The following is a 26,906-nucleotide window of genomic DNA, read 5'->3' as shown; positions in this document are numbered from 1 at the left end:
TATAAAGTGTTATTTAATTTCTTTCATGATTACTGAAGTGCCATTTAATACCTCCCTGTTTGTGAAGCACATTTTAATTATTTCTTTTTCAGAATAAGATTTTTTCCCATTACAAGTAAATACCTGCAACATATTAGCAAAGCAAATATTCAGTAGCTTATTGCGTTGATTTACGTATTGCATTATATTTTTGTTTCGAAGAGAATGGTTAATTTGATTTTTTTTCCAGGGTGAATATATAGCACCAGAAAAAGTAGAGAACGCTTATAGTTTTTGCCCTTATGTCTTTCAAATCTTTGTCGATGGTTTTACAGACAAAGTAAGTCATTTACTTTAAAATGCTTATCTTTCAAAGTTCACATTGAATGAAAGAAATGGAAAATTTTCATAATTCAGTAGACAGGATCGGTTTCAAAATAATTTTATCGGTATTTTTTCGTTCCCGGAAACCATATTGTTTATAAAACCAGCTTATGTCCTGTAATATTTACTCTGCTCCGAGAAGCCCCATCAATTCTAAACGTTGATTTTCTTCTTTTTAAGAAAAAAATTAGCAGTCGCTTTAATATTTTCTATAACTTTCTGATTTTAAAAATTAGACACAGTTTATAATTATTCTGTCTAAGTATTACAGTACTATTTATAAATTGAAAAGGCATCTCAAGGGTATGCGATTTTATCACTTCCCACCCACTCAAATTTCATGGTTTTCCATGTTTCTGGCACTTGACTTGCGACTCCAAAATATACTGGAGTGGGGAAAGCAATATTTTCGGATAACTTGTCAACGAAGGGGGACAGTGTGGAGAGTAGGTAAATCACGTGAATCATCTCTCTATTTACGCCTTAAGGTCTGGTTTCTTAGGACAAGCGCCCTATCTGGGCGTCAGCGGGACGTCAAAGTCCCGCTGACGCCAACAAAATACTGGTTTGTTAGCTCAAGGCCTAGTTTCTTAGAACTAGCGCCTTATCTGGGTGTCAGCGGAAAGTTGACGTAGAGCGGACGCCAAAAAAATACTTTTTTGTTAGCTCAGCGTGAGCAGTCGGTCCAACGCAGACATTATCTCTCATTGCGCATGCGTTAATAACGTAAACAAATATTTATTTTGAATTTGTATTGATTTTGTTATTGTCGACCAGTGTTTTAGAGAACAAATAATGACTTTGTCCAAGAAAAAACACATTATAGCTGAGCTAAATGAAGAGTGCTATGTTTAATGAAGAAGCTATGTTTAATGTCAAAATCAAAATCTTGGCTGATTTCAATGTGCTGTTGGATGTTGTCCGCCATTGCTTCTGTGGTTAACGTCACGTTGTAATCCAACTGCAGTTGAGTTGGACGGCAATTGTAGTTCAAGATGAGCGTTCGATGACGTATACTATCAAACTCACAAATGGACCAATCAGAGGTTAGCGCTGATTTCCAGCGGACGGCATCCTGTCCTAAGAAACCAGGCCTTAAGACATCTTATCTATTTACATATAGTATTGATACTACTCTCACAATTATTGGAAAATAATTTATTTTAAAAAATTGTTTATTAAATATTAGAAGATTTTTAGCCACGAATTTGTCCGAATTAAATTTGCACATAATAAAAATATAAATTTAGTTAACAACGAATTTTTAATTACAAAGGACAAAAAGGAAAAGGAGAAAAACGCTGAAAATGAAGAAATTCAATAAGTTTTATTTCTTGCGCATAAGCTGCAACTATATAGAACTCATAAAATAACTTCAAAATGTAGAGAAAACATGGAAAAAAAATTTGTATCAAAAAATTTTTTCAATGCTCCTCAAACTGTTGTAATGATATATTTTGTTTTGGCTATATTGATACAATTTTAGAAAGCACTCCTTTTTAAGGATATAATCGTGTGAGCTGATGATTATATCTTTTTTTTTCTTATCTTAATGTCTTAAATAAAGCACATACTTTGCTAACTTTTCTTTGTTACTCTCTGTAATTTGTAGGACTATGCTATTACTCTAGTCGTACCAGAGCCCACAATGTTCAAGAAGTGGTTAGTATCTAAAGGATACGCAGATAAAATGCCAGAAATTCTTTCAAGCAAAGTGAGTTCCTTCACTTCACAAATAAATACTTATCTCTCTTTAAGCAAAAAATTACAAAAACTGTTCTTTTATCCCTTTTTAATGAACTTTTTGATTGGTAAAAATTTTAATTCCAGGTAAGCAGTAACTTATTTTTTACAAATATTATTGAAGTGTAATTTCACACCATTTAATTTTGAGATTTAAAATTTCAGAGATTGGCATCGCATAGATGCAGCAAATTCGAACAGATTTAATTTTTTTTAATTCGATGTTTTTCGCAAATTTTGGTTTGATTTATATTTAAAAAGTAATAATTTTTTTCCTTTGCGTAAAGCTCTGAAATTATTCTTTAAATGGTTTCATGTTTGTAGGAATCATTTTTAGGTTTTATCGAATAAAAATGAGTTATAATGCTACACTAGTACTGAACAAACGATGTCAACTTATGCTTATAAAAAAACTAGGGCCCCTATTCGCTCCCGCTCACCAACTGGAATTATTCTTTCGCAATTGTAGCACAAAACAGTTTTTTCTTCTTCTCAGAAATTGAAATTATTCACTTAAAATGTATGAACTAAAAAGAATCCTGTTTGCTTGCGCTCATGCTCCAACTGCCTTCGTCGGAACGTGATAAATTGTATGATTCTGTTCAGATCAATTTCCGAACGTAAACAGCTAAGCACAATATAAAATAAAACTTGAAATTTAAGTTTTACGACAAAAAATTTATTCAGTTTCCAGTGCACATCATCGACGATCTTTTTTTTCTTTCGAAATTTTTATTAGCTTTCAGTTATTTGAAAAAAATTGTTAAAATGTTTTTTGCCAAAGAGATTAACTAGCAATAATGTGAAAACTCAATTTCTAATAATGATTTACCATCTTGTATTCATTATTTTTAATGCCCTTGGTTGGCCGGGATAGCCTGGTCGGTAGGGCGCTGGGCCCATGTCCGAGAGTGCGTGGGTACGAACCCCGCCGGCCGAAGACTCCCCGAGTAGTAAAGTGACTGATGCACGTTAAATCTGTCGAGTCGCAAAAGTCCTCCATGTTCCCATAACAAATCAATACCTCTGGGGGTACTGGATTGGAGATCGATCGTTCTCTGATTCAGGTCAAAATTACGATCTGTGGATGAATGAATGGATGTATGAATGGGTCCGCCCTATAAACGGGTGTGACGTATGGTGTGGCAGAAGTCGAATTCTTGGCCATAGATGGCGCCACTGGAAAACAAGAACAATCGCACCCCCTTTGCCTAAACAGGCATACGTCAACAACATTGCCTTCGTTGACTGGGCAAAGCTTGTAATAAAAGTAAATATAACTTGTTTTTTGAAAATTGTAAAACCGTCATTAAATTTAGATACCGATTTAAAAGAGTTAATCGAGAAATATCGCGCAATGAGATAACATTGTACGTAGTATTAACTTATAGATAACCTATTATTTTAACTCTTTAATTTAGAATAATAATGAAAACCGAAAATTTAATAATAGTAAAAAGCAATGACAAAAACATATTTAAGTTAAATTTACTTAAATTAGGGGTAAAGAAATATTTCACAAGTAAAAATATCCTTATAACTATCGATATATATATTTCTCTTACACGGCGACAAAAAAAAGTCTCATTACAACTCCCCGATTGGCAACGCTAGAAAATCGAAAAAAATGTCTCATGCTAAAAATGTCACCTGCCAAATCTAGCTGAGGTGGCTCAACATATAGCGCTTTTAAAAACGGAAACTGAAATAACCAGAGAGAAATTCACTCTATCAGCTGCGGCAATCTCATGCTATTAAGCTAAGCCGAAGTGAGAAGTCTTTGTCGATAGATATCTATTTTAGTATTTTGTCGAAAGTGCTTTTTTTCACGAATTTATATACTACGAATTTATTTGACGACTTTTGATTTATATCACGAATTTATTTGTTTTATTATTGTTATTTGTTATTCATCGAAAAATGAGTCTCAGTCGTGGTGTTACGCTTTAAGATTTGATACTATAGCACATTTCTAATAGGTTTAACGAATTACATGTCATTTATTTGAATTCAAATTTACTTTAATGACTTAGTATTTACTGAAAAGACGTAATTTTTTTTTTTAAAAAAAAGTTGTTATATGGATTTGAATGATTGTTTTGAATTCTTGGAATTTTGTGTATTTGCAATGTACCTAAGTTAGTAGCGAGCGAAGCAAACCATATAAGATTGCGTTGCAATTTACGGGGGTTGGCGCAGCCCACTAGTATAACTTAAAACAATATGTTTTAAAACTTTTATTCATTTTATGCCGATTCCGACAAAGAAGTCTCGATCTTAACTTTGGAAAACTGGATCATATCATATGTAGTATTCTGTCCAATAAGAATGCTCTGATTACAACGAAAAATGCTTTCATGAAATTGCTTTTTTATGTTATATAGAGACACATGAAATTTAAAGTGATATCTATTGAAGAATTTAGGTTTCGAGTTTACTTTTTTATAAGTTTGGTTCAACTTCTTTATGTATAGTAGCAGCCATCCTTTTTTATCAACATAAAGATAAATCGAGTTCATTTTTAATGTCCTGCTAGTTAATATTGTAACAAACATGTCAAAAAATAGTTCCGGGATAATCTTACATTATCATAAATTTTTATTGCAGGAGCTGAGGAAGGAATTTTTGCTGATGCTGCATGCAATTGGAATCAGAAAGCATCTGAATCCCTTAGAACAGGTCATTTTATAATTTAAAATATTGAGTTTATTAATGCATTGTTTATTTAGTTTAAGCTAGTTAAATTTATAGTTTAATCTTAATATTTGGCCCTTTTAGTACTGTAATTAAAGCAAAAATCCCCAACTTATTATTTAAGCGGTAAATGTACTAAATTTGATTAAGCGAATATTTGCATCCGAAACTTCGCGAATATAACTTCACGCGGACAAAATTCGCGTGGATAAAATTTCGAGCGGACATATTTCGATAATTAACGTTAAATTGCAATTAATTTCTGCATTAATTTTAATAGAAAATATCTTATAGATTATATAATTTTAATAAATTCAAATTCATAATTAACTTATTTTTTATAAAAGTAAAAATACGAAATAATTTTTTTCATATTTTATTATTTTAATTTAAATATATATTAAAAACGTTTCGATAATTTAGAAAGGAACTCAATGTTTCAATGGTTTTAATTTATAATTATTTTTTTTAAAACAAATATTTTAAGTTAATTATTTTTTATAGTGTTTTCTTATTTTAAATTAAAAGCTAGAACTATGATATACACACTATTTAACTTAATAATTTTTTTTTCTCCAAAAAAATATCCATTTTATTTTTGAATGAGATTTTAATCAATGCTTAAACTTTCGTCGTTCTCTTTTATTCTATAGACTTCGGATTTCGTACTGTTGGCTTATTAATTAGAAAAGTTATGGATCGGCGAAGTTTTGTCCAGCAAAAATTTGGTCGTTAAGTTTTGACCCCGAACCAATTTAAGCCACTTTTGCTCCGCAATTTTTCCCTTAGAGGATTAACATTTTGCAGGAAAATGAAAGTCTCATGAACCCAAAACAGCCAACTGGTTTTTATGTTTCTTTTCGCCTGAGACTAAATTTATAACACTCTTTGATTTTGCTACAGTGAATATGCCTTTTAAATTGTCAGTCTGATTGTGACGGGATTTGTCTCATTTAATTTAGCATGAAAAAATATAAACGAAACAATGCCTTACCTGATTATCGAAATGAAATCTAATTCTTCTCAAATCAACCTAATTTTTCTGATAAAAGAGGTTAGCGTAGTGGGGATAGTAAGGGAGTTTTCAGATAATTTATAACAACATTATGAAGCTCTTTGTTCAATACCTTGGATATAAATTTTTTAGAAGAAAAGCACTCTTAACTTCACTCGATTTACTTTTATTTTGAAACTCAATGAGATCGAATTTCAGACTGAGCCTACATGAAATTAAATGAATCTGAAAAATTATTTTTTATTATATGTTCAGTTCGCTCTGTCTCGGAAGTCCAGGACAATGATTATACTTAGTGTTTAAAGAACTAATTTCAAATTGTGCTATTTGTTGTCAAAATTTCAATAACATTTAATAACAATTCAAAATTCAATAACAATTTCTTCAACATTCAAAAGATGCATTTTATGTTGTGTCCGTTTTCTTTAATACTCATTTTGAGCCAAGGCATTTGCACCTAACAAATGTACTTCGTGATTCATGTTGCTTGCTCTGAAACCTTCACGAACTTATGGACAGTATCCACTTTGAGCACTGCCCTGCTCTCTCCGCCAAGAATTTGTGGACATACTACTGGAAAGAACCACTGGTGTCCAATGTACATGTTTCGCTCTTATTCTCATCTTTGTGTCCATTTACGACGCAGTATTTGTGTGAGACACCTGTTCCGTCATCAATAAACAGTTTGAATAATTGTTTTAAATCATCTGCCGATATAATAACTGCAACTCTAGCTGGTTGCTAGGCAACCAAACGACTTTTTCTTGTTATTAATGTTTTGTTTATCGTTCGTCTGTGTATGTCTGTGGAAATAAAAGAATGTGAAAGCTAACAACACCCTTTACAAACTTAACAGGTTAAGTACCACGAGCATGTCAAAGGAAATCCCGTCAGGCCACGCGCGCTGCTTAGAAGCGCTCGTATTGTGAGAGCAATGAGAAGCTCACAGCTTACAGATTGAATTAAATAAAACTTTGACTTTTAATGAACAAAAACTGAATAAATTTGAAATAAATGTTCAGCAATTACTTTAAATAATGTAATTTTAGTTTTACATCATATTTTGTACTATCGGTCTCCGATGAATGACGTGGCACTCAATGTGTTTAACATCTACAATTTTGCTAATGTTCATGCTTGAAATTTATTTTTCAGGCAAAAAATTTGGCCTTCCTCTCGGAGCCCTTCACTTTCGAAAACGATCAACTGACACCAACTTATAAAGTGAAGAGAAATGTGGTCCGTAAACATTACGAACATTTATATAAAAAACTCTATGAAGAAGGTCCTCTGGTATCTTCTAGTAACTCATGAGATCTCTTCTTCAACCATTTTGTATTATAAACGATTCATATGAAAATCATTCATTTTTTTATACTAACATATTTGTGGCTTTTAGAATGTATTTTTATTTCAAAGTATTTTTTTTTAAAACGAAATAAATTCTTTTGCAAGCAAATTATATTTATTGTGTTCTTGAATATGCAGATGATAGTTAAAATGGCCAACTTTTTAATTCATGTCTGGTTTCCCGCGGAATAAAGATGCTTTAATTCCCTATGCATTACAAATAATTTCAATAACATAATATACGTACTTTATTTAATTATAAAAGCATTTCAATTTCAGAAGTGTTTTTATGTGATCTCTAAAACGTAGAATTATCCCTTATGTCCCAAGACATAGGAATGGAATTAGTTAAGTCATGCATTATTTCTGCAACTTTGTCTGGAATATCATTATTTTCGGAAACTATATTTTTTGCTGTATCTTTTTTAAACGCTTTTTCTAACAATTCCGCAGTTAAATAACAACCTATTTCTGAATTTTTTACTTCTGTGCACACTTTTGACAAAAGATTAGGTAGGTTATTTGCAATTAACAAGTGTTTAACTCTTTTAATGACTTCGGTAGGACTTAGATGGTCATTAAACCTGCCAAGACCTCTAATTTGGCTAAACAAACTCTCTAAAGCATCTTGAGTTAATCTAGTGGTTAAAATGTATCTTACCCCAAAGGATTTTCCAGGACGAAAATATAAAATTTACTTTCAACAAAAATATGATTATGGTGCTTATTTAAGTGAACTTAATGTGTCTTATTTGTTTGAACTTAGATGCTTTATGCAAGTGTTCTTTATCAAACTCTGTTCCTTCGAGAGAGAGGCCACCACAGTCTCCAAACCTTAACCTAATAGAGCATTAACAGGATTTACTAATCAAGAGGCAAAATATGAAATATCCAAAGAAATGCTTAACTCTGTCACAATACATGTTTGGAACAAAATAACCACAAACAAAACACGTGATCAAGTTTTTTCAATGCCAAATAGGTTGAGAGAGGTAGTAAAAAAAAGAAGGAAAATACCAAACAAGGTATTTGCTTTAAGTTGCAAGAAATTATTGTAGATATTTCTACTAGTGTACGTAGAATTTTGATGACGACGGTTTGCTCCAATTTGAAGTTAAGAATTTTATTATCTAGTAATCAGTCAGTGAAAAAAAAATTTTTAAAAATAAAATTAAAAACTATTTAAATATTAATGCATTATTACATTAAGAAATATCGCAGCAAACAGGATTTTCATTTTATAATTATCAGAAAAAAAGTGGTATGTACAAAATTAGTATTTCAATCAAGTGAACATAAATATAGTATATAAAAATATTACAATTTTATGGGCTCGTGCAAAAGTCATTTTCCGGAATTACTGCAACTATTCTATTTTTCATGGATGAAACTAGTTTTTGAGAGTTCAGAGTCTATTTTATACTGTTTGATTTCGATAGTAGATTTCCACTTTCTTGATATTAAATGCCTCCCATTAGCATGAACTTCGTGCTAAAAATATACACCCCATAGTTTAATTATCGGATTGAGATCTTGAGACTTAGTTGGAAAGTTAAAAATTTTGGGGTAGAAACAAATATTCTATACTGTTACTTCAATAAATAGTAGCGATGGTTTGTTAATATATACAATTTCCATGTGAAATCATGCAAAAAATTCCGCCTTTAGTAAAAGATGACTTGCTCGGACATTTTGGTAAGCTCTCGAATTAATTTTTCAACGCAATTCAACCCACGCTATTGTAAGCAAAAAATCCCAGAGCCTCCGGCTGTTGCGCACTTAGAGAATATTTCTATTCTTAAATCATGCCAATAGCACTTCCATACATCTGCTTCATTCAAATTTTATTTTATAACCGTCGTTGAACAGTCGACCCAATTTCATGGGTTTAAGACTACTTACGTTCAACTCCGTAGCCTTGTAATTTTGAACCAATCCAGAAGACAAGGAAACTCCTGGATCAGTACCCCCAGAGGTATTGATTTGTTGTGGGAACATGGAGGACTTTGAGACTCGACAGATTTAACGTGCATCAGTCACCATTTACTACACGGGGAGTCTTCGGCCGGCGAGGATCGAACCCACGACCTCTTGGATATGGGCCCAGCGCCCTACCGACCAGGCTATCCCGGCCCCGTCATTCAAATTGAATTATTTTTTCATTAGAAAAAATTATTTGTATGCATTGGCTGTCCCAGATGATAACTTGCTGGCTGAAGTTTAAATGCTGTGCGCCTGCAGCAACTGAGAATTAGTCGATTTTATTTAAATGAATCTTTGAAACCTTATAATTGTGTTGAGCATCGCATTTCTTTTTCTCCCCCCCCCCCTTTTTTTTTATTTTTTTTTTACAACATATAAATGTGTCACTTGAATAAGTTTCTTGGTTGAGCATTTTCCAGTAGATGAAAGTCTGAAAACTCTTCTTTCATTGCGCGAGGACTTAGCTTCATGTATCCCCCGGTATCCCTATTATCATAACTAGGAGGCTTCGCCCCCTGCTCGCTAGCGCTCGCCAACCCCCGGAACTGCTTTCGCAGTTCATTTCGGATTGCTTCGCAATCCAATGCTCGCTTTGCTCGCTCATTGGATACGTTCTTAACATCTAGTTTTTGTATACTTTTTTGAACACTGAAGTTCCGAAAACCTTTCACCGTAGAAAATTCTAAACCTGTGCATTTCAATATTAATTTGAAATTGCAAACAATTCACATATTTTTCTTAATCACACTATTCTAAATTTCAGTTGTTGAGAAAAGTAACTGTTGTAAGTTTTGTTTTAAAGTCTTTCCCACCAGAGGGCTAAAACCATGTGTTGTAAAACAATATGAAATAGTACTGAACGCCGGATGTAAAGCATCGGCTTCGATGAAGATAATTTTGTGAGAATTTTTTTGATAATTCGGTGAGAATTCACCCGATTAGACATATGATGCTCACTACGTGCTCTTGCGCGCCGAAGCCTATCAATTAAAACGTATTAGCGTTTTATATAACATGGATTAGCCATATGATGCTCACTACGTGCTCTTGCGCGCCGAATCCAATGAATCCAATCAATTAAAAATGAAAACTGTTGCCAGCGCGAGAAAAGAAATAACATCGGTTTTATTGATACATACGTACGTATTAGCGTTTTATATAATATAGATTGTTTTTCAATTTTAGGAAATTGCTGACTGAAGCCTATCTCTACCACAGTAGTACTCCTCACTCATATACTTGAAAATTATAGTTTTCAAACTGTTTATGTTGGAAATTTATATTAAAAGTAATCTAACAAGCAGTAACAAACAAGCGTCAATAACAGCAGAAAATAGACCTATGAAATAAAAAGAAAGCGTCTGACTTTTTAAGACCTAGCGTAAAATAAATTGGAGAACATTAAATAAAATTATCACAAAAAATATTTTTAGAGATTTTTTTTCTGTTGACAAACCAATTTCTAAACAATTCCTTAACAAAGCAATTGATTAAGTAAAAATATATTTGAATTACCTTTCTTGGTTGGAATTTTTTATTACGTGAAAAAGTCATCAGAAAGGTAAGTTATTGGATTCAAGTAACCATCTAGAAAATTTTCTTACAAACATAATATTCGAGATCAGTGGATTTTTAATGACCACAAAATGTGAAAAAATGCACTATAAAACTATTCTACAATTTGCAAAAATTTCTAAATATTAAAACGTATCATTTTTTTACGTAAGTAGAGGGATTCGCCCTCTGTTTGTGTTGCTTATACTGACCCCCGTGGAAGCTTTTCATTCCTTTTTGTATGCTTTTTTCCTTAAAAGTCGATAAAAATATCTATATTTTATAAACTTTTATATTCACAATTAGTAAAAAGAATGAAAAGTAATAAAAATGAGAAGTAATTTTACTTGTTTGCAATATCTAACAATAATCGTTCAAATTGGAAACAGCTTTTATTTCTCTTCGACTTTTTATGTGTAGTTTTAAAAATATCGAAACCAATGTTAAAATATAAATCTGGCAAATATCTAACATCACACTTTCTTATTTATTTAATGTAGTTATTAATTTTTGGTTACTTTTGGCATCGAGTCAAGCGCAAGCTTTTAAAATGAAGATTTGAAGGGAGAGAAATTTTTCTGCAACAATAAATAGTCATTATTTAAAGCAAAAAGAGTGAATAAAAAATTCACGAAGAAAGCACTTAAAATATCATTAACTTTCGAGCGAATTTGAAATTAAAAAAAAAAAGAAACTTGTGTTGAATTCATAAACGAAGACAGCCTATGCAACAAGTCAAATTTCTGCTCAGTAATTGCATTTAAGTAGAATGCAAAGCTGTCCTTATGGTATGTTTTATTACAACTTTAATAGTTAACGATTCTCCAACTAATTACCAAATGTTTTTTTTATTTTATTGAAGTTATACTTCTTATGCGACTTCCAACAAGGTTGCGTTAAACGTTTAACGCTACATTTTTATTGGCGGGGAAATCACGTGGTGGGATCCAGTTTTCCCTCATTCATTTCCATGTTGTTTCGGTTCTCACTAGCATAAAAATAATAAAAGTCATAAAACTTTTGTTTTTCCATAAATATTTTTTTAGTTTGTTTTGATACACATATAATTTAATAGGGTAGTATTTTTTATTTTCAAATTTAGTGGATAACAATTGTAAAAAATGAGTGAAAACAATCCCACGGACAATGCGACGGATTTAAGGTTATGTCAAGGAACGTCTCTTGTGAATATCAATTGATTGTTTCTCTTCTGAAATTACATTATGACGCATTCGCATACATTATTAATACAAATACATTTTCCAGAGCGAGACAATGAGGCAACCACAAGCACTGGTTCAAGAGGTCCACGAGGGAAAAATGCACAATATTACCGTGATTTACAAAGCACGGAAGCGAGCGAAGCAGGAAAAAGAGTCGTTGAATAGAACTAGTGATCCTTCTACGGCTGCTGATTCTTCTACAATTAACGTCGCAGGTTGCGAAGTTTAACTTCTTCCACGCGGAGGGATTCCACGCACTATTTTTTTTTCATCTTGTTCCCTGTACATTTTTCTACATATCTTCTAAATATCAAATACCTAAGTTTTATAGTTTTTGCGCTTACGAAGCAAAATGTAACATAAAGTAAAAAATCCAAAACATCCCCAGCGGTGTTTAAGATTTTTTATTATAGAGATTAGAGGCGTATTAACAATACTTCTTTCTCTACTACATAACCGAAGATAATTTCCGACTCTGACCTACATATTCATTTCGTGGAACTAGTTTTTTTACTCGATGGCAGGAAGTATGATATTCAATGGTAATAAAACTCGTCACAGTTAATCTAGATGAGAAGGTGTTTTGGTTTGAGCATTATACAAGAACTGTGACTTTCAAAAAAATTATCAAGTTCAAGGTGCAGTACATCTTCTGTTATCTATTATGATAATGATATCAGACAGAATCCGTATAAAAATAGTTATCGCACTTTCCTTGTTATGAGCTGAAAATTTCCTCCTGTCATAATTCGAAAATGTTTGTTTCGAAAAAGATGCTTCCTCTTACGAGGGTCACTCGCCATCTTCGAACTCTGGCCAGTGTCCATTATCAAAAAAATATAAGCAAACAACACATTGTTTATGCCAAAGAACCTTTCAAGCCAAAGCATGTTGATCTGAATAAACAATCCATTCTATTACCGGTAAGAACTCTATTTTTTTGTTGACTTTCTCATTACTTTAAATCTTTGTTCATCGCAAATAAAAGCGAACAGCTTAAATAACTTTTGATGTAATGATCTGATTTTCACTTTCCAGACACAATATAAAAAAGTTCGAAAACCTATCTTAAATACGAGTAGACTGACGAGTTAATGGAAAAGTTATCTTAAGTTACGAAATTAGACACAAGTACTGGTTTTCTCTGAAGAAAACATTCCTTTTTTACACTATCAAAATTTATTATAGTTGTTCGCTTTTTATTTTCCGCATTGTTCATATAACCTTCCCTTCAAAATACTTAGTGTAGAAAATGTCTTTGTTGTGGTATTATTAAAATATATTTTCATACATTTTACATACAAGGATCTTTTGATTTTTACAGAAAAGCTTTTTACACTTCGTATTAACAAAATAAACAAAAATGAAAACTTCTAAGAAGCTCGAGAAACTTTCCAAATTTCTATAATTTATTCTAATAATTGTATACAAATAATACTTTTTTAGATACAATTTCTTTTTTAAAATTGCATTAGAAAGTATAATTTATCATTTTTGTTAATATCTTTAACCCTTTTCAGTTGTATTAAATCAGTTCATTGTTTTCATTGTGCTTCGAATTAATTTTTCTTCATGAATATGCAGAACAATAAAGAAAATGCTTTTAAGAAGGAAAACTGTTACAACACTTAACAAGTAAAAATCAGTAAATCAGGAAAATATTGTTTTGTAATATATTTTCTAATTGTATGTAGAAATTTCGAGTTTTTTTCTGTACCAATAGCAGGATTATTATAGGTAACAGATATTACAAACTTCGATTAAAAATAAATTCACAATACCAGAAAAATGAGCTAATACTGTTACACTTAAAATACAATCGTTAAGTTGGATTTATATTCATGTTTGATCAATATTTGGTCCTATGTAAGTTAAACTTAGCAATAATTTTACGATACTGAGCAATACGATTTTAAGACTTTTTATGAGTGAAATGAAGACAGGAATACTGCCATCATTAAAATCTAACAGTTAAAAAAACAGTTAACTGCATTCCGTTTGCGAGTGACAATTTCGATTTAATTTTTTTTATTTTAAAGAACAGCAATTTAAATTATATTTTATAACCGTCGTTGAACAGCCGAATTTTCAACTCCGCAGCCTTGTAAATTTGAATCCAGAAGACAAGGGAATTACTGGATCAAGTATTGGGAGAATATTTGTCTTCGTGAAGGCCTTTTTATTGAATCTAACCCGCATTTGCGTTACATGGAGAGGAAAACCACGAAAACCTCTCAGAGTTAGCCTGATAGCAAGGGGACTTTAACCATGATCCGTCTACCACTGAAGATATTTTACGTCAGCACTGTGGCTCGTATGATCCATGTGCGGTATTCGTATCGACCGGCCATCCCTGGGATTCGGACCTGGTTTACTTCATTGGAAGGTAAACTTTCTATCTGCTGAGCCATTACGGCTCAGTAAGTCACATTTAAAAAAAAAGCTAATTACATAGTAATGAAAAATTGAAATGAAAATCAGTAGAACAGGAAGTTTTGAAGCAACATTGATTAGCAAGTCAAGATCTACTATTGGCTGTAGCGTCATGAAAGAAGGAAGAACTCAGATTAAAATGCTGCATTGTTATCCTCGTGCTTTTGTTGAATTATTTTATCAATATTATGTGGAATGTGGACGGCTTGATTCATTTTTGCAGTTTTATTGTTACAACCCTAGAACAACAGTTCCCAAAAAGTGTACTGCGGAACAATGGGGTTCCGCGGAAGTATTACAGGGACTCCGAGAGTTAATTCTTTTCTTATCAGTAATGATTATCTATATCCAATTAATAATCCATAGTTTATTTAATATTTCAGATATTTATAGGAAATCATTTTTGTAAAAGGTCAATAAAAATGTAGCAAAATTAAAAAAAATAATGATAATATTTTTCAATAGCAACATATAGCAATAAAGTTTGAAAAGAATACGCATTTATAAAAAATTAAATATTTCTCATCGAAATATTTAACTTTTTATAAATGCATATTTTTTTCATAAGCATTTTCAGATCAAAATAAAACGACTCATTTCAAAAATAAAGAATAACGTTTCCCTGGTTACTGTCCTCAACGTTTATCAAAAAAAAAAAAAAAAAAAAAAAAAGAATTNATAATTTCTTTAACGTAATAAACGTGTTTTATCAGCAAACACATAACTCAAAATTTCTTTCTTTTTGTTAGTATATTTACTGTTTTTTAAAAGTTTACAGTCAAAGAAACTCGATCATGTAGGATTCCGTAACCAAAGGATTTAGGAACTGTTGAAGATCCATTGTTCAGTAGAGCCGTGAAATTTAAAATAGTGTAAAAAATTCTACATTTCATTAATTGCATTTACGGACGTTGTTATTTTTTTTTCTAATGAACAAAAAATATCTTTGAAGAAAAGGAAAAATCCTTACAAATTCTAATTTTAGTTAAAAAACTCTTTAAAGTTTTTGAACTTAAAAAAGAAATTTCATTTATTCTTCACTTTAACAACCACATGAGTGTGTTGATAAACTGATAAAAATAATGGAATGATAGTATTTTTTTAAAGCAAAGCAACGCTATCAGCTTAGTATTATACTATGCTTAAACTGAATTAAAAAAAAAGAGTACAATAAAATTGAACTGTAGTTGTTTATGAATGCATGAATTATTTGATAACAGCTGATAGAGTGAACGATATATTTTCTTTCTCCGAAAAGTTCAATGGCTTTGCAGGATTGAAGTAGGCAGTCCTTATCATTTGGAAAGATATCCAAGACTAAAGATAATGTATCAAAAAGTTAAATTGAAAACTAGGTTAAATAAATAGCAACTGGAAAAAAAAAGGACAAATGTGGTACTTTTCCGTTAAAAAAATCCGCATTATAACTATAAATCCCAAAGAAGTATCATTCATTCATAATACATGTGTTACCGGCAAAGTGTGAAATCCGGAATTGTATAGAATGTCTAGGTATTGTATAGAATGCCTAGGTATTGTATAGAATGCCTATGTATTGTATAGAATGCCTAGGTATTGTATAGAATGCCTAGGTATTGTATAGAATGCCTAAAATTAGCCGGCAAAGTATGAAATGATTTATATTTCACACATTGTCTAGACACTCTATCGAATGCCGAATGAGAAACCGGCAAAGTATAAAATACATCTCCGATTCATCAAAATGTCATTCAAAAATGACAAATTCATAACGTCATCAGATTTGATATTAATTTATTCGTGGATATAATTNGCAAAGTATGAAGTGATTTATATTTCACTCATTGCCTAGACATTCTATAGAATGTCGAATGAGAAACCGGCAAAGTATAAAATACATCTCCGATTCGTCAAAATGTCATTCGAAAATGACAAATTCATAACGTCATCAGATTTGATATTAATTTATTCGTGGATATAATTACATTTATTAGATAATTTAATACTTACTGACGATAGATTAGAAGAAACAGTGTTTGGAGTATCGGACAAATATATACCGGGCAATGGCACTTGACCTTGAAAAATATCAGTGTAGGGTATACCGGGAAAATGTATACCGGGCAGTGGCACTTGACCTTAAAAAAACATCAGTGTAGGGTATACCGGGCAATGGCACTGAACCTTATAAAAAACATCAGTGTAGGGTATACCGGGCAAATGTATATCGGATAGTGGCACTAGACCTAATATATATTTCGGACATTTACCAAAGGTTTAGTCATACTAGGTCTAGTTAAGTGCAATTGCCGTGTATACATTTGCCCGATATATCCTACACTGATGTTTTTTTAAAGGTCAAATGCCATTGCCCGGTATACATTGCCCGATACTCCAAACACTGTTGTTTCTTCTAATCTATCGTCAGTAAGTATTAAAATATCGAATAAATGTAATGATATCCACGAATAAATTAATATCAAATTAGATGTAATAAATATTTCGGACATTCACCAAAGCGACTATGTGATTATCAACATTCACCGGTGAAAGTCAACAACCACCGATTTCGGTCATTCACAGTAACATGCACATCATTTACATAATAACCTCATGAGGACGTTTATTTCATACTTTGCCAAAACAGCATTTGGCATTCTATAGAATGCCTAGGCATTTTATGCAATGCCCGGGGAAAGTATGTAATACTTCTCACATTTCATACTTTGCCTAAAAGCATCCGGCATTCTATACAATGCCGGCGTTTCATACTTTGCCGGTAACACATACATATGGAGAAAAATTTAATAAAAGAGTCGTGACGAGATCAGAATGTGTCGTCCTTAAATATTATCGTTTATGGCCACAACCATATCAAATACGTCAAGCACTTGACTTATGCATACATAAGTTTATTTTAACACTTGAATCACTGCGTGCTGAAAAGTCTTCATTCTTTGCCCAAAGCACTTAAAGGATATTGTGAGTTTGGTATGACAAATATATAATCATCAACTACAGTTCTTTTCTTTCTTTTGAATTGTAATAGAAGAGGTTAGAAGAGAAGAATTACAATGTTCACAAGGGAAAATTACAGTGAGATAGTGCAAAATTTGTCCGCGACGTAGAAAATTACGAGTTTTAAATGTGGGGTTAAATCGACCTACTGCATTTAGTCTATAGATGTAAATTTAAAAAAATTGACCAATGAATGTTTTGTAACAGCCCCGATCCCTGGGAATCTTCCTCGTTAAAGGAGTTAGAGGAGCAATTTTGACATCGTTAGTTAGTTTTTTTTCTTCAAAATAATAAACAGGATTATTTTTTAGTTTTCCTATCTGGCATGTATTTCTTGAGGTGTTTCTATTTTAATCAATTTTTCTTTAATTATTGCAATTACAGTGCCACCTTTAAATTAAAATGATTATCCTGTGGCGTAACTACCTCTACAAATATTAAATACCAATTCACAAGCATATAAGACATGTTAACTTGATTCTATCACGAGGTACCATTTGATTGATGAAGGATGACATAGTCGATAACTCTAATCCCCACATTGGTGACCCGGACGTGATAAGAACTTGCCAATATTGATGGATGATCCACATTAAACAGTTGATTTGCTTAACAATATACTGCTCAAAGAAAAAAAAATTCCATGAAGTAAATAAAGTCTCCCGGTCAATAACAAAAAATTGAAGGAAAAAAATAACGAGTGAAATGATATTAAAAAAAAAAAAAGAAGAAGAAGAAGAAGAAAAATAATGTGCGAATTGCTATAAACAAAAACAAAAAAAATTAGCGAAATGCTACAAAAAAAATTAAAATATAATGACCAAAAATTTATATAAATAAATAAAAACAGCATGAATCAACTAGTGATATTCGTTCATCGAATTCTATCACAGATAAAATTCTGGAAAGGGAGTAATGTGGCGTAACTACCACTACAAATATTAAATACCAATTCACTAGTATATAAGACATGTTAACTTGATTTTATCACGAGATTTCTTTTGATAGATGAAGGTTGACATAGTCGATAACTCTAATCCCCACAGTCCTGAAGCTGAATTGGAGCATTTTTTCTGAAGAAACCGAATCTGCAATTAAAAAATAAATTGTGGTTTCTATTTAAGATTATAATGATGCCCCAAACCCCACGAGTTGATTTTGGGATTTCAAGTTTGTACCATGGAATGCATCTTTTAAGAATATCTCATACCTGTATTTTTAGACTTTTGATCTGAGCTGGATTTCTAGAGATATTAGACTGTTTCCACATCTTTTGAACAACCTGTATATTGTAGAGATACTGTAAAATTATAAAAGCCGCAATGCAGTGGTGCCATCTAGTAGACTTTTTAAACAACCAGTCAAAAAATAGTGATATTTTGAATTTTACACCGTGGTGATATATTTTGCATTCTTTTTAACACTCTTTTTAATGTGTTAGATACTTGTTGTTTTGTTCTATAAACTAGTTTCATATGTTATTCTTTTTTAGGGTCCAGAACGAATAAGAGCATCCCCCCTTTCTGAGGATCCTAACATAGTGATCGAAACAATACCGGGTGCTCCAGAAATAAAAACTGTTTACGACGTCCTAGGTCATGGATTGAAAGTATCAAGTATGGTTTTCACCAACAATTTCGAAAGGTTTCAAAAACTTAAGAGCCTCGGCTTAAATTATTATATTATTATAAAATAATATGGACTACATTTTGAATCCAAAAGATTTTCAAATGAACTGTTTATAAAGTTTACGATATATTTTGATTTAAAAGATAACAATAAAAAGTTTGAGAATTTAAAATTCACGATAAAAAAAGACGAGAATAATTAGTCATTATTATAAATACTTGGTATTAAAATTAGAATTTAATAAATTTAAAAGCCTTGACTTGAAATGTAGTTTGAACGAATTAAAAATATGCCTGGTTAAATATACTATTCCTTTAATTTTCGATAACTTATGTTAACCTGCATATTTGTTTGAGAAGGCTTTACTTCTGCTTATAAACTATGATTTCATCGATCTTCAAGAATATTAAAGTTTTTTTTTCTCCAGTGGTTTCGTCTTCTTATATTTTTTTTAATACTTTGTAAAATTGCTGTTTCCATGACAGCGAAAGTTTTAATCTATCACAGTAATTTTCGTCAATAGAATTTCGTTTGTTTGTAGTTCATTTACGTCGCACTAGAGTTGCACAATGGGCTATTGACGACGGTCTGGGAAGCATCCCTGAGGATGATCCGAAGACATGCCATCACAATTTTGATCCTCTGCAGAGGGGATGGCACCTCCGCTTCGGTAGCCCGACGACCTGCACGCGAAGTCGAGCACTTTACGGTAGAACAGTTTAACGAAGACAAATACCGCGCACCCTCGGTTCCTTTAGCAGGCTGATCAAAATAGTCACCCACCCGCACACTGACAGCAGCCAGTGATGCTTGACTTCGGTGATCTGCTGGGAACCGTGTCTTAACGATCAGTTCACTGCGGGACAATAGAATTTCGCATTCTCGATACTGTGTCGAACGCATGTCACTGGAAAGAGATGACTTTTTGCAAACCAGCCCTGTAAAGCACGATCCAAATTGATGCANCTGGGAACCGTGTCTTAACGATCAGTTCACTACGGGACAATAGAATTTCGTATTCTCGATACTGTGTCGAACGCATGTCACTGGAAAGAGATGACTTTTTGCAAACCAGCCCTGGAAAGCACGATCCAAATGGATGCACCCATTCTCGAGTTATTAACGAACATGCATTCAGAGAGGACAAAATTTCGCTTTTGAGAAATAGTGAAACGATGGCCAAAAAAAGTTATAATATTTCCAATTTTCTTTATGCTTAGTGCTTTTAAGAGCAGTAATCGGGCTCATCTGAATTAAATACAAGAAACTTTTTTAAAAATTTATTTTTTACTATTTAATAAAGAGTGATAATACTTTTTGCACCATTCTATAGCAAGTATCCGTAGTAAATTTGTGCCTTAAATGTACGTAACAAAAGGTTATTCTAAATGTTTCAGATGATGGTCCGTGCATCGGACGAAAACCACCTGGAGCACAGAAGTATCAGTGGCAATCCTACAGTGAGGTAATTATCTCATACGTGTCTGTTATTTTACTTACTAACACGGTGAAATGTATCTATAACATAGTTTATATACATCTTATTTTATCATTGTTATTGAACAGCAAATAAATATCGAATTAGTGGTTACCAAAGCCAACTAAGCCTTGTAACTTTAGACCTGGTCAACAAAGACAATCTTTGGCAATGAGCAAGCGGATCGCTTGCCAAGGAGGGCTGTAGTTACTCAACACCTTAGTCCTCAGCCTATACCTACTCAGAGTATCTGTCGAAAATCAAAAGCCATCTATCAAAAAAGTGGAGGATCCCCTCCTCTCATCATTGGTATGCGGCCAAGGAACCGGGCTCTTCACTTGTTCATATAGGTGATAGAGCATCTCAAACTGCTATTTCCAGATTGGCAAGTGGACACACGAATAGTACTTTGAAGAAAGAAAGACTTATGCAGTCTGCTCCAAATGTGAAGCCCAGCAGGCCTCAGCCGAACATATCCTTGACTGCTTAAGCCTTTCCAAAGAGGACTTATATGCTACTCCACTTCTTGTCATCGACTTTTTGAGGGTCAACAACCTATTGGATCGTGTCTGACTTCGTCAGACTATTAGAGGATAAGTGACAACAACTACAACAGCAACTTTAGACCTAACCAAGAACACAAGGAGATTCTTGTTCAAGTATTGGGGTATTAATGAGTTAATAATAACACATTTAATGGTAGGGAAAAGTTATTGGGAAATATTCCAAGATAATAATATTTATACATATATTTTTTAATCGAAAAAAATACTTAGTGTGTTGTTAAAGTCGAGTCATCAAAAACAAGGGTTAGCATAGTAATAGTTAAAAAGCAAGCAGTGCAACATGACAGAATAAAAAAATCAGACGACATTTTTGGAACTGTTTTAGAATTGACTGACTAATGCCCAGTTTTGTAAAGACGTATAAAAAATATATAAAAATTTTAAAAAAAAGCAGTAACGGGAAATATAAGTCATAGTTTTTGTTGAGAAATGTGGAGAATCCATTGCGGTATAAGAAAATAAAGAAGCTTGAATTATATCATCGCCTGAAGAATTTGCTGCTTTAGGTCTGACGTCACTGTCGTATAGAAATCGTCTGAAGGGATGGAATTGTTGGTGTCTTGTTTTAGTTAGAAATGTTGAAAAACTTATTTGATATTTAAACAAATGTCATTTTTACAATAACTGAATCTTCAGTTTTATATAGCATAGTTAGCACACTATTATTGATATACAGAATATTCAATCTTTTAAAACATCACAGCAGAGAAATGAGGGATAACAAGGACCGCGGCTAAACTAGAAAAAACTTCTCTACATGTTCGAAATTTCCACAATGAAAAATTTTATAGTTATTAAATTTTATTATTTATGCATTGCAGTTTATAGAACGGACTCAGAATGTGGGATCTGGTTTTATTCAGCTAGGATTGAAACCTGAAAATGACACTTTTATTGGAATATTCGCAGCTAACCAAGAGGAGGTACTAAATATACAAATACTATTATTCTTTCTTTATAAACTTTATACTTTAAAATTTTAGAAGTTATTTCTGTTGTTATAATTTTATCGTAATAATTTTCAAACCACAGTTAACCAAGAGGAGGTACTATGTATAAATTCTAATCTTTCTCTTTATAAACTTTATGCCTTCATTTTTTAGAAGTTATTTCTGTTTTTACAATTTTTATCGTAATAATTTTAAATTCTCAGCTAAGCAAGAATAGTGACTATTTACAAATTCTAATATTTCTTCTTATAAATTTGATACTTACATTTTTTACAAGTTATTTATATTTTGTAGTTGCTATAATTTTAATCTTAGAATTTTTTAAATCGCAACTAACTTAAGAAAAAAAGTACTATGTACCAATGCAAATATTCCTTTTTATAAACTTTTTTTTGATTTCTTAGAAGTTATTTCGGTTATTATAATTCTAATCTTAATAATTTTTAAATCGCAGCTAAGCAAAAGGAGATTCTATACAAATACTAATATTTATTTTTATAAACTTAATGCTTTTATTTTTTTAGAAGTTATTTCTGTTGTTATAACTTTAATCCTATCAACTTTTAAATCGCAGCTAGCCAAGAGAAGGTGCTATATACCAATACAAATTAATATTCCTTTTCATAAACTTTACGTTTTCATTTTTTTAGAAATATTTCTGTTAATACAATTTTAATCATAATAATTTTTCAATCATAAAATGTAGGACTGATTCTAGTTCTATAACTTACAATACAATACGTATGTCATTAGTGGATTACTCATAGTACAAATAGGACATAAACAAACATCTTATGTTTGAATTTTTGCAGAATATTTTTTTAGAATTTAGTATAATAATTTAAATGTAATGATCGCCGTTGGCAACAAGGGTGACTACAACAAAAATTGTACGTCAGTTGCCATATGATCGCCACTTCTTTTCGTCGAAAATGCACTCCTAGTTGCCTTTTGTTATTTTTTAAATAAGTATGGAATTACATATTATTTTGAAAATTACTTTATTACACGCTTGTTTCTTAAAGTTTATCTTCCTTTTAGAAATGAACATAGTTATGTCTATCATATTTTGAGAAATGATTCAACAGAAATGCGAAACGTTATTAATAACAACAGCTTTTTAATTATTTGAAATTTTCAATTCTTTAAAAAGCAACCACCCTTAAAAATGCTACAACTGATCACTGTCTATAATCAAAATTTTCCTATTTTGCTTTATAGTATTTAGTAAGCGCGTCAACCAGACAAAAAATCGTTCGATTATTAACTAAGCATCAGAGTTGTATGAAATATAATTAATTTTTCCTTCTTTTCTTTTCGACGGTTAAGAAAAAAAATTTTAAAAGTTAAGGAAGAAGAGTACTTTACTCATCAAATTTCACTGGTTGACGTATACCTGTTTTAGGGTGAGGGATGCGATTGTTCTTGTTTTCTAGTGGCGCCATCTATGGCCTAGAATTCGACTTCTGCCACACCCATACGTCACATCCGTTTATAGGGCGGACCCATTCATGCAACCATTCACTCATCCACAGATCGTAATTCTTGACCTGAATCAGAGAATGATCGATTTCCAATCCAGTACCCCCAGAGGTATTGATTTGTTATGGGAACATGGAGGACTTTGCAACTCGACAGATTTAACGTGCATCAGTCACCATTTATTACACGGGAAGTCTTCGACTGGCGGGGTTCGAACCCACGAACTCTCAGACATGGGCCTCAGGGGGGGCGAACTCTCAGACTCATCAAATTTCACTAATTTTCTATACATTCCTTTTTGTGAAAAATATTTAAATTAAAAGTAAATCAAATGTTCTAAAATAAAGTACATGTGGGGCTTGGGGGGGGAGATTTAATGGGGAAAGAAAAACCAAAAATGTCCTTTATAGCTCACCTAAAAAGCTTGGCTTACTTTCACTGTGAAGAAAAAAATAAGTATATGTTTTTGAAAAAATAAAGTTTCAAATCATTATTAAGAATTATTTTCTGATAATGTGAACTGACAACCCACAGAAGTAATGTTCGCGAAAAAATGAATGTACTTCACTCATGAATAATATATTAATTTTATCAAGAAAATGACGACTGCAATGCTACAAACAGAGGGATAAATTGAAATGGATGGAAAGAGAGTACACGTAAAACTACGTGATAAATGTGATTCAGAGATTTCGAGGGGACGTAGTTGTAACAGATAATAACTTGGCTTCATTTTCTCCTTCACCTTTTTCACGTTAAGAAAATTAACTTCGATACTAGCAAAATAAAGCGTTTTTTTATTGATTGTATCATCATTAAATAGCAGTAGACCCTTTTGCTGCGATTTTTTACCCATCTGAAACATTATTTTGGGGGTTAAATACAGTTTGATGATCACTTACAACAAATTGCGCAGTTTTGATGATCACTTACAACAAATTATATCGATGGCGGACGAACGTTTGGAATTTTAAGAAAAATAATTTGCAAAACAAATTTATTTTATGTTTATTTACAAAGAATTATAAATTGTAATTTTGCTGTTAAAAATTATTTTCTAAGCAATGATAGTAGTTAGTAAACATTTTTTGAATTATTATTAATTAAGTTAGAAAAGTATACACAATAAGGGTCGGAATTTAATATTTAGGTGAGGATAAGTAATGTTATATGTGTATAAACTAATATTTTTTTTAAAAAAAAGTTTCAAAAGGCAAATTCTCAAGTTTTTAATTTCTCTAAAATTATGTGTTCGAAAAGTGTTTCGATACATTTAAATAATGCGAGGTCAACGGTAATTTAAATTTAAAAAAATTAAGTTGTGTACTAAATTGCAAAACTAGTGAAGAAAATTGCTTGATTAGGATAAATTGTGATTATCAAGAAATGCGTAGGAGCGATAGCATCATTTTAGGTGCCGAATGATACTGAATCTTTATTTTGATTAGTTAAACTTCTAAAAACATTTTTTGCTTAATCTAATGACGTAAATTCACCAGAAAGGACAACAAATAATAATAATTATAATAAATTGGAATTAATTTTCTCTTTTTTAATTGCGTCTGCATATGACTTTTAGTTTTGTGCTAGATTACGTAGAGCTGATTAAAGCCAGTTTTTTAAAATTATTTACTCTTTTTTTATCCCTTCTAAGAACGTTCATTCAGATTGTAAATTAAATAATAAAGGTGTGTATGGTGGCTTTAGGGACATAACGTAGTCAATCAATAAAAAAATTAAATGTTTAAAAAATATCTATGTCACTTTTGCTCATTTAAATCGATAAGGGGAGATGAGTAAGAAAAAATTAATAATACTGTTTTTGAAGCATATGTTAAAGTTTTTCATTTTAAATTAAGTTTCATGCTGAAGAAAGCCTGGCTTGATTGCCATCAATTTCGGTAATCTATTAAAGTATTGCATTTGCATAAAATCCATTTAAGTAGTTCATTTACGTGTAAATGAAACAAATCGAATTTTTTCTTACAGTCTTTATTGTCAGTCTATGCATGTGCCGGATACTCGATGGTGTTGGTTCCCTTTTACATGAATCTTGGAATAACCACTATTGCCTATATCATCAACCATGGTAAATACTCACTATAACCACTCATGTAACTCATGAGTTTAATATTTCAGTTTGTTAAAAGCATGTTATGAATCACTGAGAAAAAAAAGTCTGGTAAAAAATTAACTCACCTGTATAATTTGTAATCACCGGGATGAAATATTTCTGATACAATTGCACACACACTTGTATATTTGTATAAACGAGAATTCTGGCAATTAAATAATTAACACCAACATTTATAGTATTTAAATAATTTATTTGATAATTTTTTCAGCTTGGTATAGCTATTGTTTATGGAAAATTCTGGTTTTTAAACTTATAATTCTTATTACTCCTCATTTAGTAAAATACAACACTGAAAAGTAAATTTAATTGTTGTTGTTGTTGTAGTTCATTTACGTCACACTAGAGCTGCACAATGGGCTATTGGCGACAGTCTGGGTAACATCCCTGAGGATGATCCGAAGACATGCCATCACAATTTTGATCCTCTGCAGAGAGGATGACTCCCCTGCTTTGGTGGCCCGACGACCTGCACGCGAAGTCGAGCACTTTACGGTTGAACAGTTTAACGAGGACCAATACCGCACACCCTAGTTCCCTACGCAGACTGATCCAAATGGTCACCCACCCGCACACTGATGCTTGACTCAGTGATCTGGTGGGAACTGTGTCTTAACGATCAGTCCACTGCGGAACTAAATTTAATAGGAAAAATATATTTCACGCCATTATTAAATGAATCATAAATAAATAACCAGACAGTTCTTCAGAACGTATTCATTTTACCATGTTGTTAAATGCTTTATTAAAACATTTAGTCTTAGCTGCTTTAAATAAACAATTAACGGATATCTATTGTGAAAAGGAAATATTTATTATGTTTCTAAAGAAAAGTTCACCTTATAAGCGATATAAAACTAAAAAAAACAGAAGCTCACCTTATGAGCAGTAGAACAACCACAAAAACTGAACTAATCAATTATTTCTTGGAATTCTATAGTAGATTAAAAATAATTCAAACAATATGATAATCGATATAAGAAATGAAACCGGATATATATATATAAAACCGGAACTCTGTACCTCATGAATATAGAAGTTACAATGGTGCTAGCAGTGTTTAGCGCCCCTTTATCTCTAATCGTTCTTTCTAACAATTTAAGAGAACTAACAATATAAAATTAAAGAGAAAAAAAACAATAAATAAAAAAGAGATAAGTGGTCAAAGATAAAGAAAATAATTTTATTAGAAAAATTACATAAAACGTAAAAGGCTGCGCATCACTTTTGTATTTAAAATAATAGTAGTAGTAAGAGTACTTTATTTACTTCGCACTAGAGCTGCACTATGGGCTATAGGTGACTGCCTGAGA

At 31.8% G+C, this 26,906-nt stretch overlaps 3 protein-coding genes across 8 annotated transcripts in view; 2 read left to right on the top strand and 1 right to left on the bottom strand.

Moving 5' to 3' along the window:
• LOC107447553 (long-chain-fatty-acid--CoA ligase 5) overlaps positions 1-7,274 on the top strand; it is a 66,978-nt gene extending 59,704 nt beyond the window's left edge. For both annotated transcript variants that reach the window (XM_071183667.1, XM_043046009.2), the window contains 4 exons: positions 230-319; positions 1,976-2,077; positions 4,714-4,785; positions 6,971-7,274. In XM_071183667.1, coding sequence (XP_071039768.1) covers positions 230-319; positions 1,976-2,077; positions 4,714-4,785; positions 6,971-7,129 — 423 coding nt within the window. In that variant the 3' untranslated portion in view covers positions 7,130-7,274. The remainder of the gene's footprint in view (positions 1-229; positions 320-1,975; positions 2,078-4,713; positions 4,786-6,970) is intronic.
• The window catches only part of LOC107447559 (mitotic-spindle organizing protein 2), a 79,749-nt gene that overhangs the window by 8,706 nt on the left and 44,137 nt on the right, over positions 1-26,906 (bottom strand). The gene's annotated exons all lie outside the window — the stretch shown is intronic.
• Positions 12,428-26,906, top strand: part of LOC107447554 (long-chain-fatty-acid--CoA ligase 5) — a 45,620-nt gene continuing 31,141 nt past the window's right edge. The window contains exons 1-5 of one of the 2 annotated variants that reach the window (XM_043046007.2): positions 12,428-12,848; positions 18,848-18,971; positions 20,382-20,449; positions 21,849-21,950; positions 25,449-25,548. In XM_043046007.2, coding sequence (XP_042901941.1) covers positions 12,681-12,848; positions 18,848-18,971; positions 20,382-20,449; positions 21,849-21,950; positions 25,449-25,548 — 562 coding nt within the window. In that variant the 5' untranslated portion in view covers positions 12,428-12,680. The remainder of the gene's footprint in view (positions 12,849-18,847; positions 18,972-20,381; positions 20,450-21,848; positions 21,951-25,448; positions 25,549-26,906) is intronic. The other variant, XM_043046008.2, reaches the window with a different exon arrangement.

The sequence above is a fragment of the Parasteatoda tepidariorum genome, chromosome 7, assembly GCF_043381705.1.
Source record: "Parasteatoda tepidariorum isolate YZ-2023 chromosome 7, CAS_Ptep_4.0, whole genome shotgun sequence".
Taxonomy (NCBI): domain Eukaryota; kingdom Metazoa; phylum Arthropoda; class Arachnida; order Araneae; family Theridiidae; genus Parasteatoda; species Parasteatoda tepidariorum.
The sequence above is the reverse complement of the archived record's forward strand: the minus strand, read 5'-3'. Positions and strand labels throughout refer to the sequence as shown.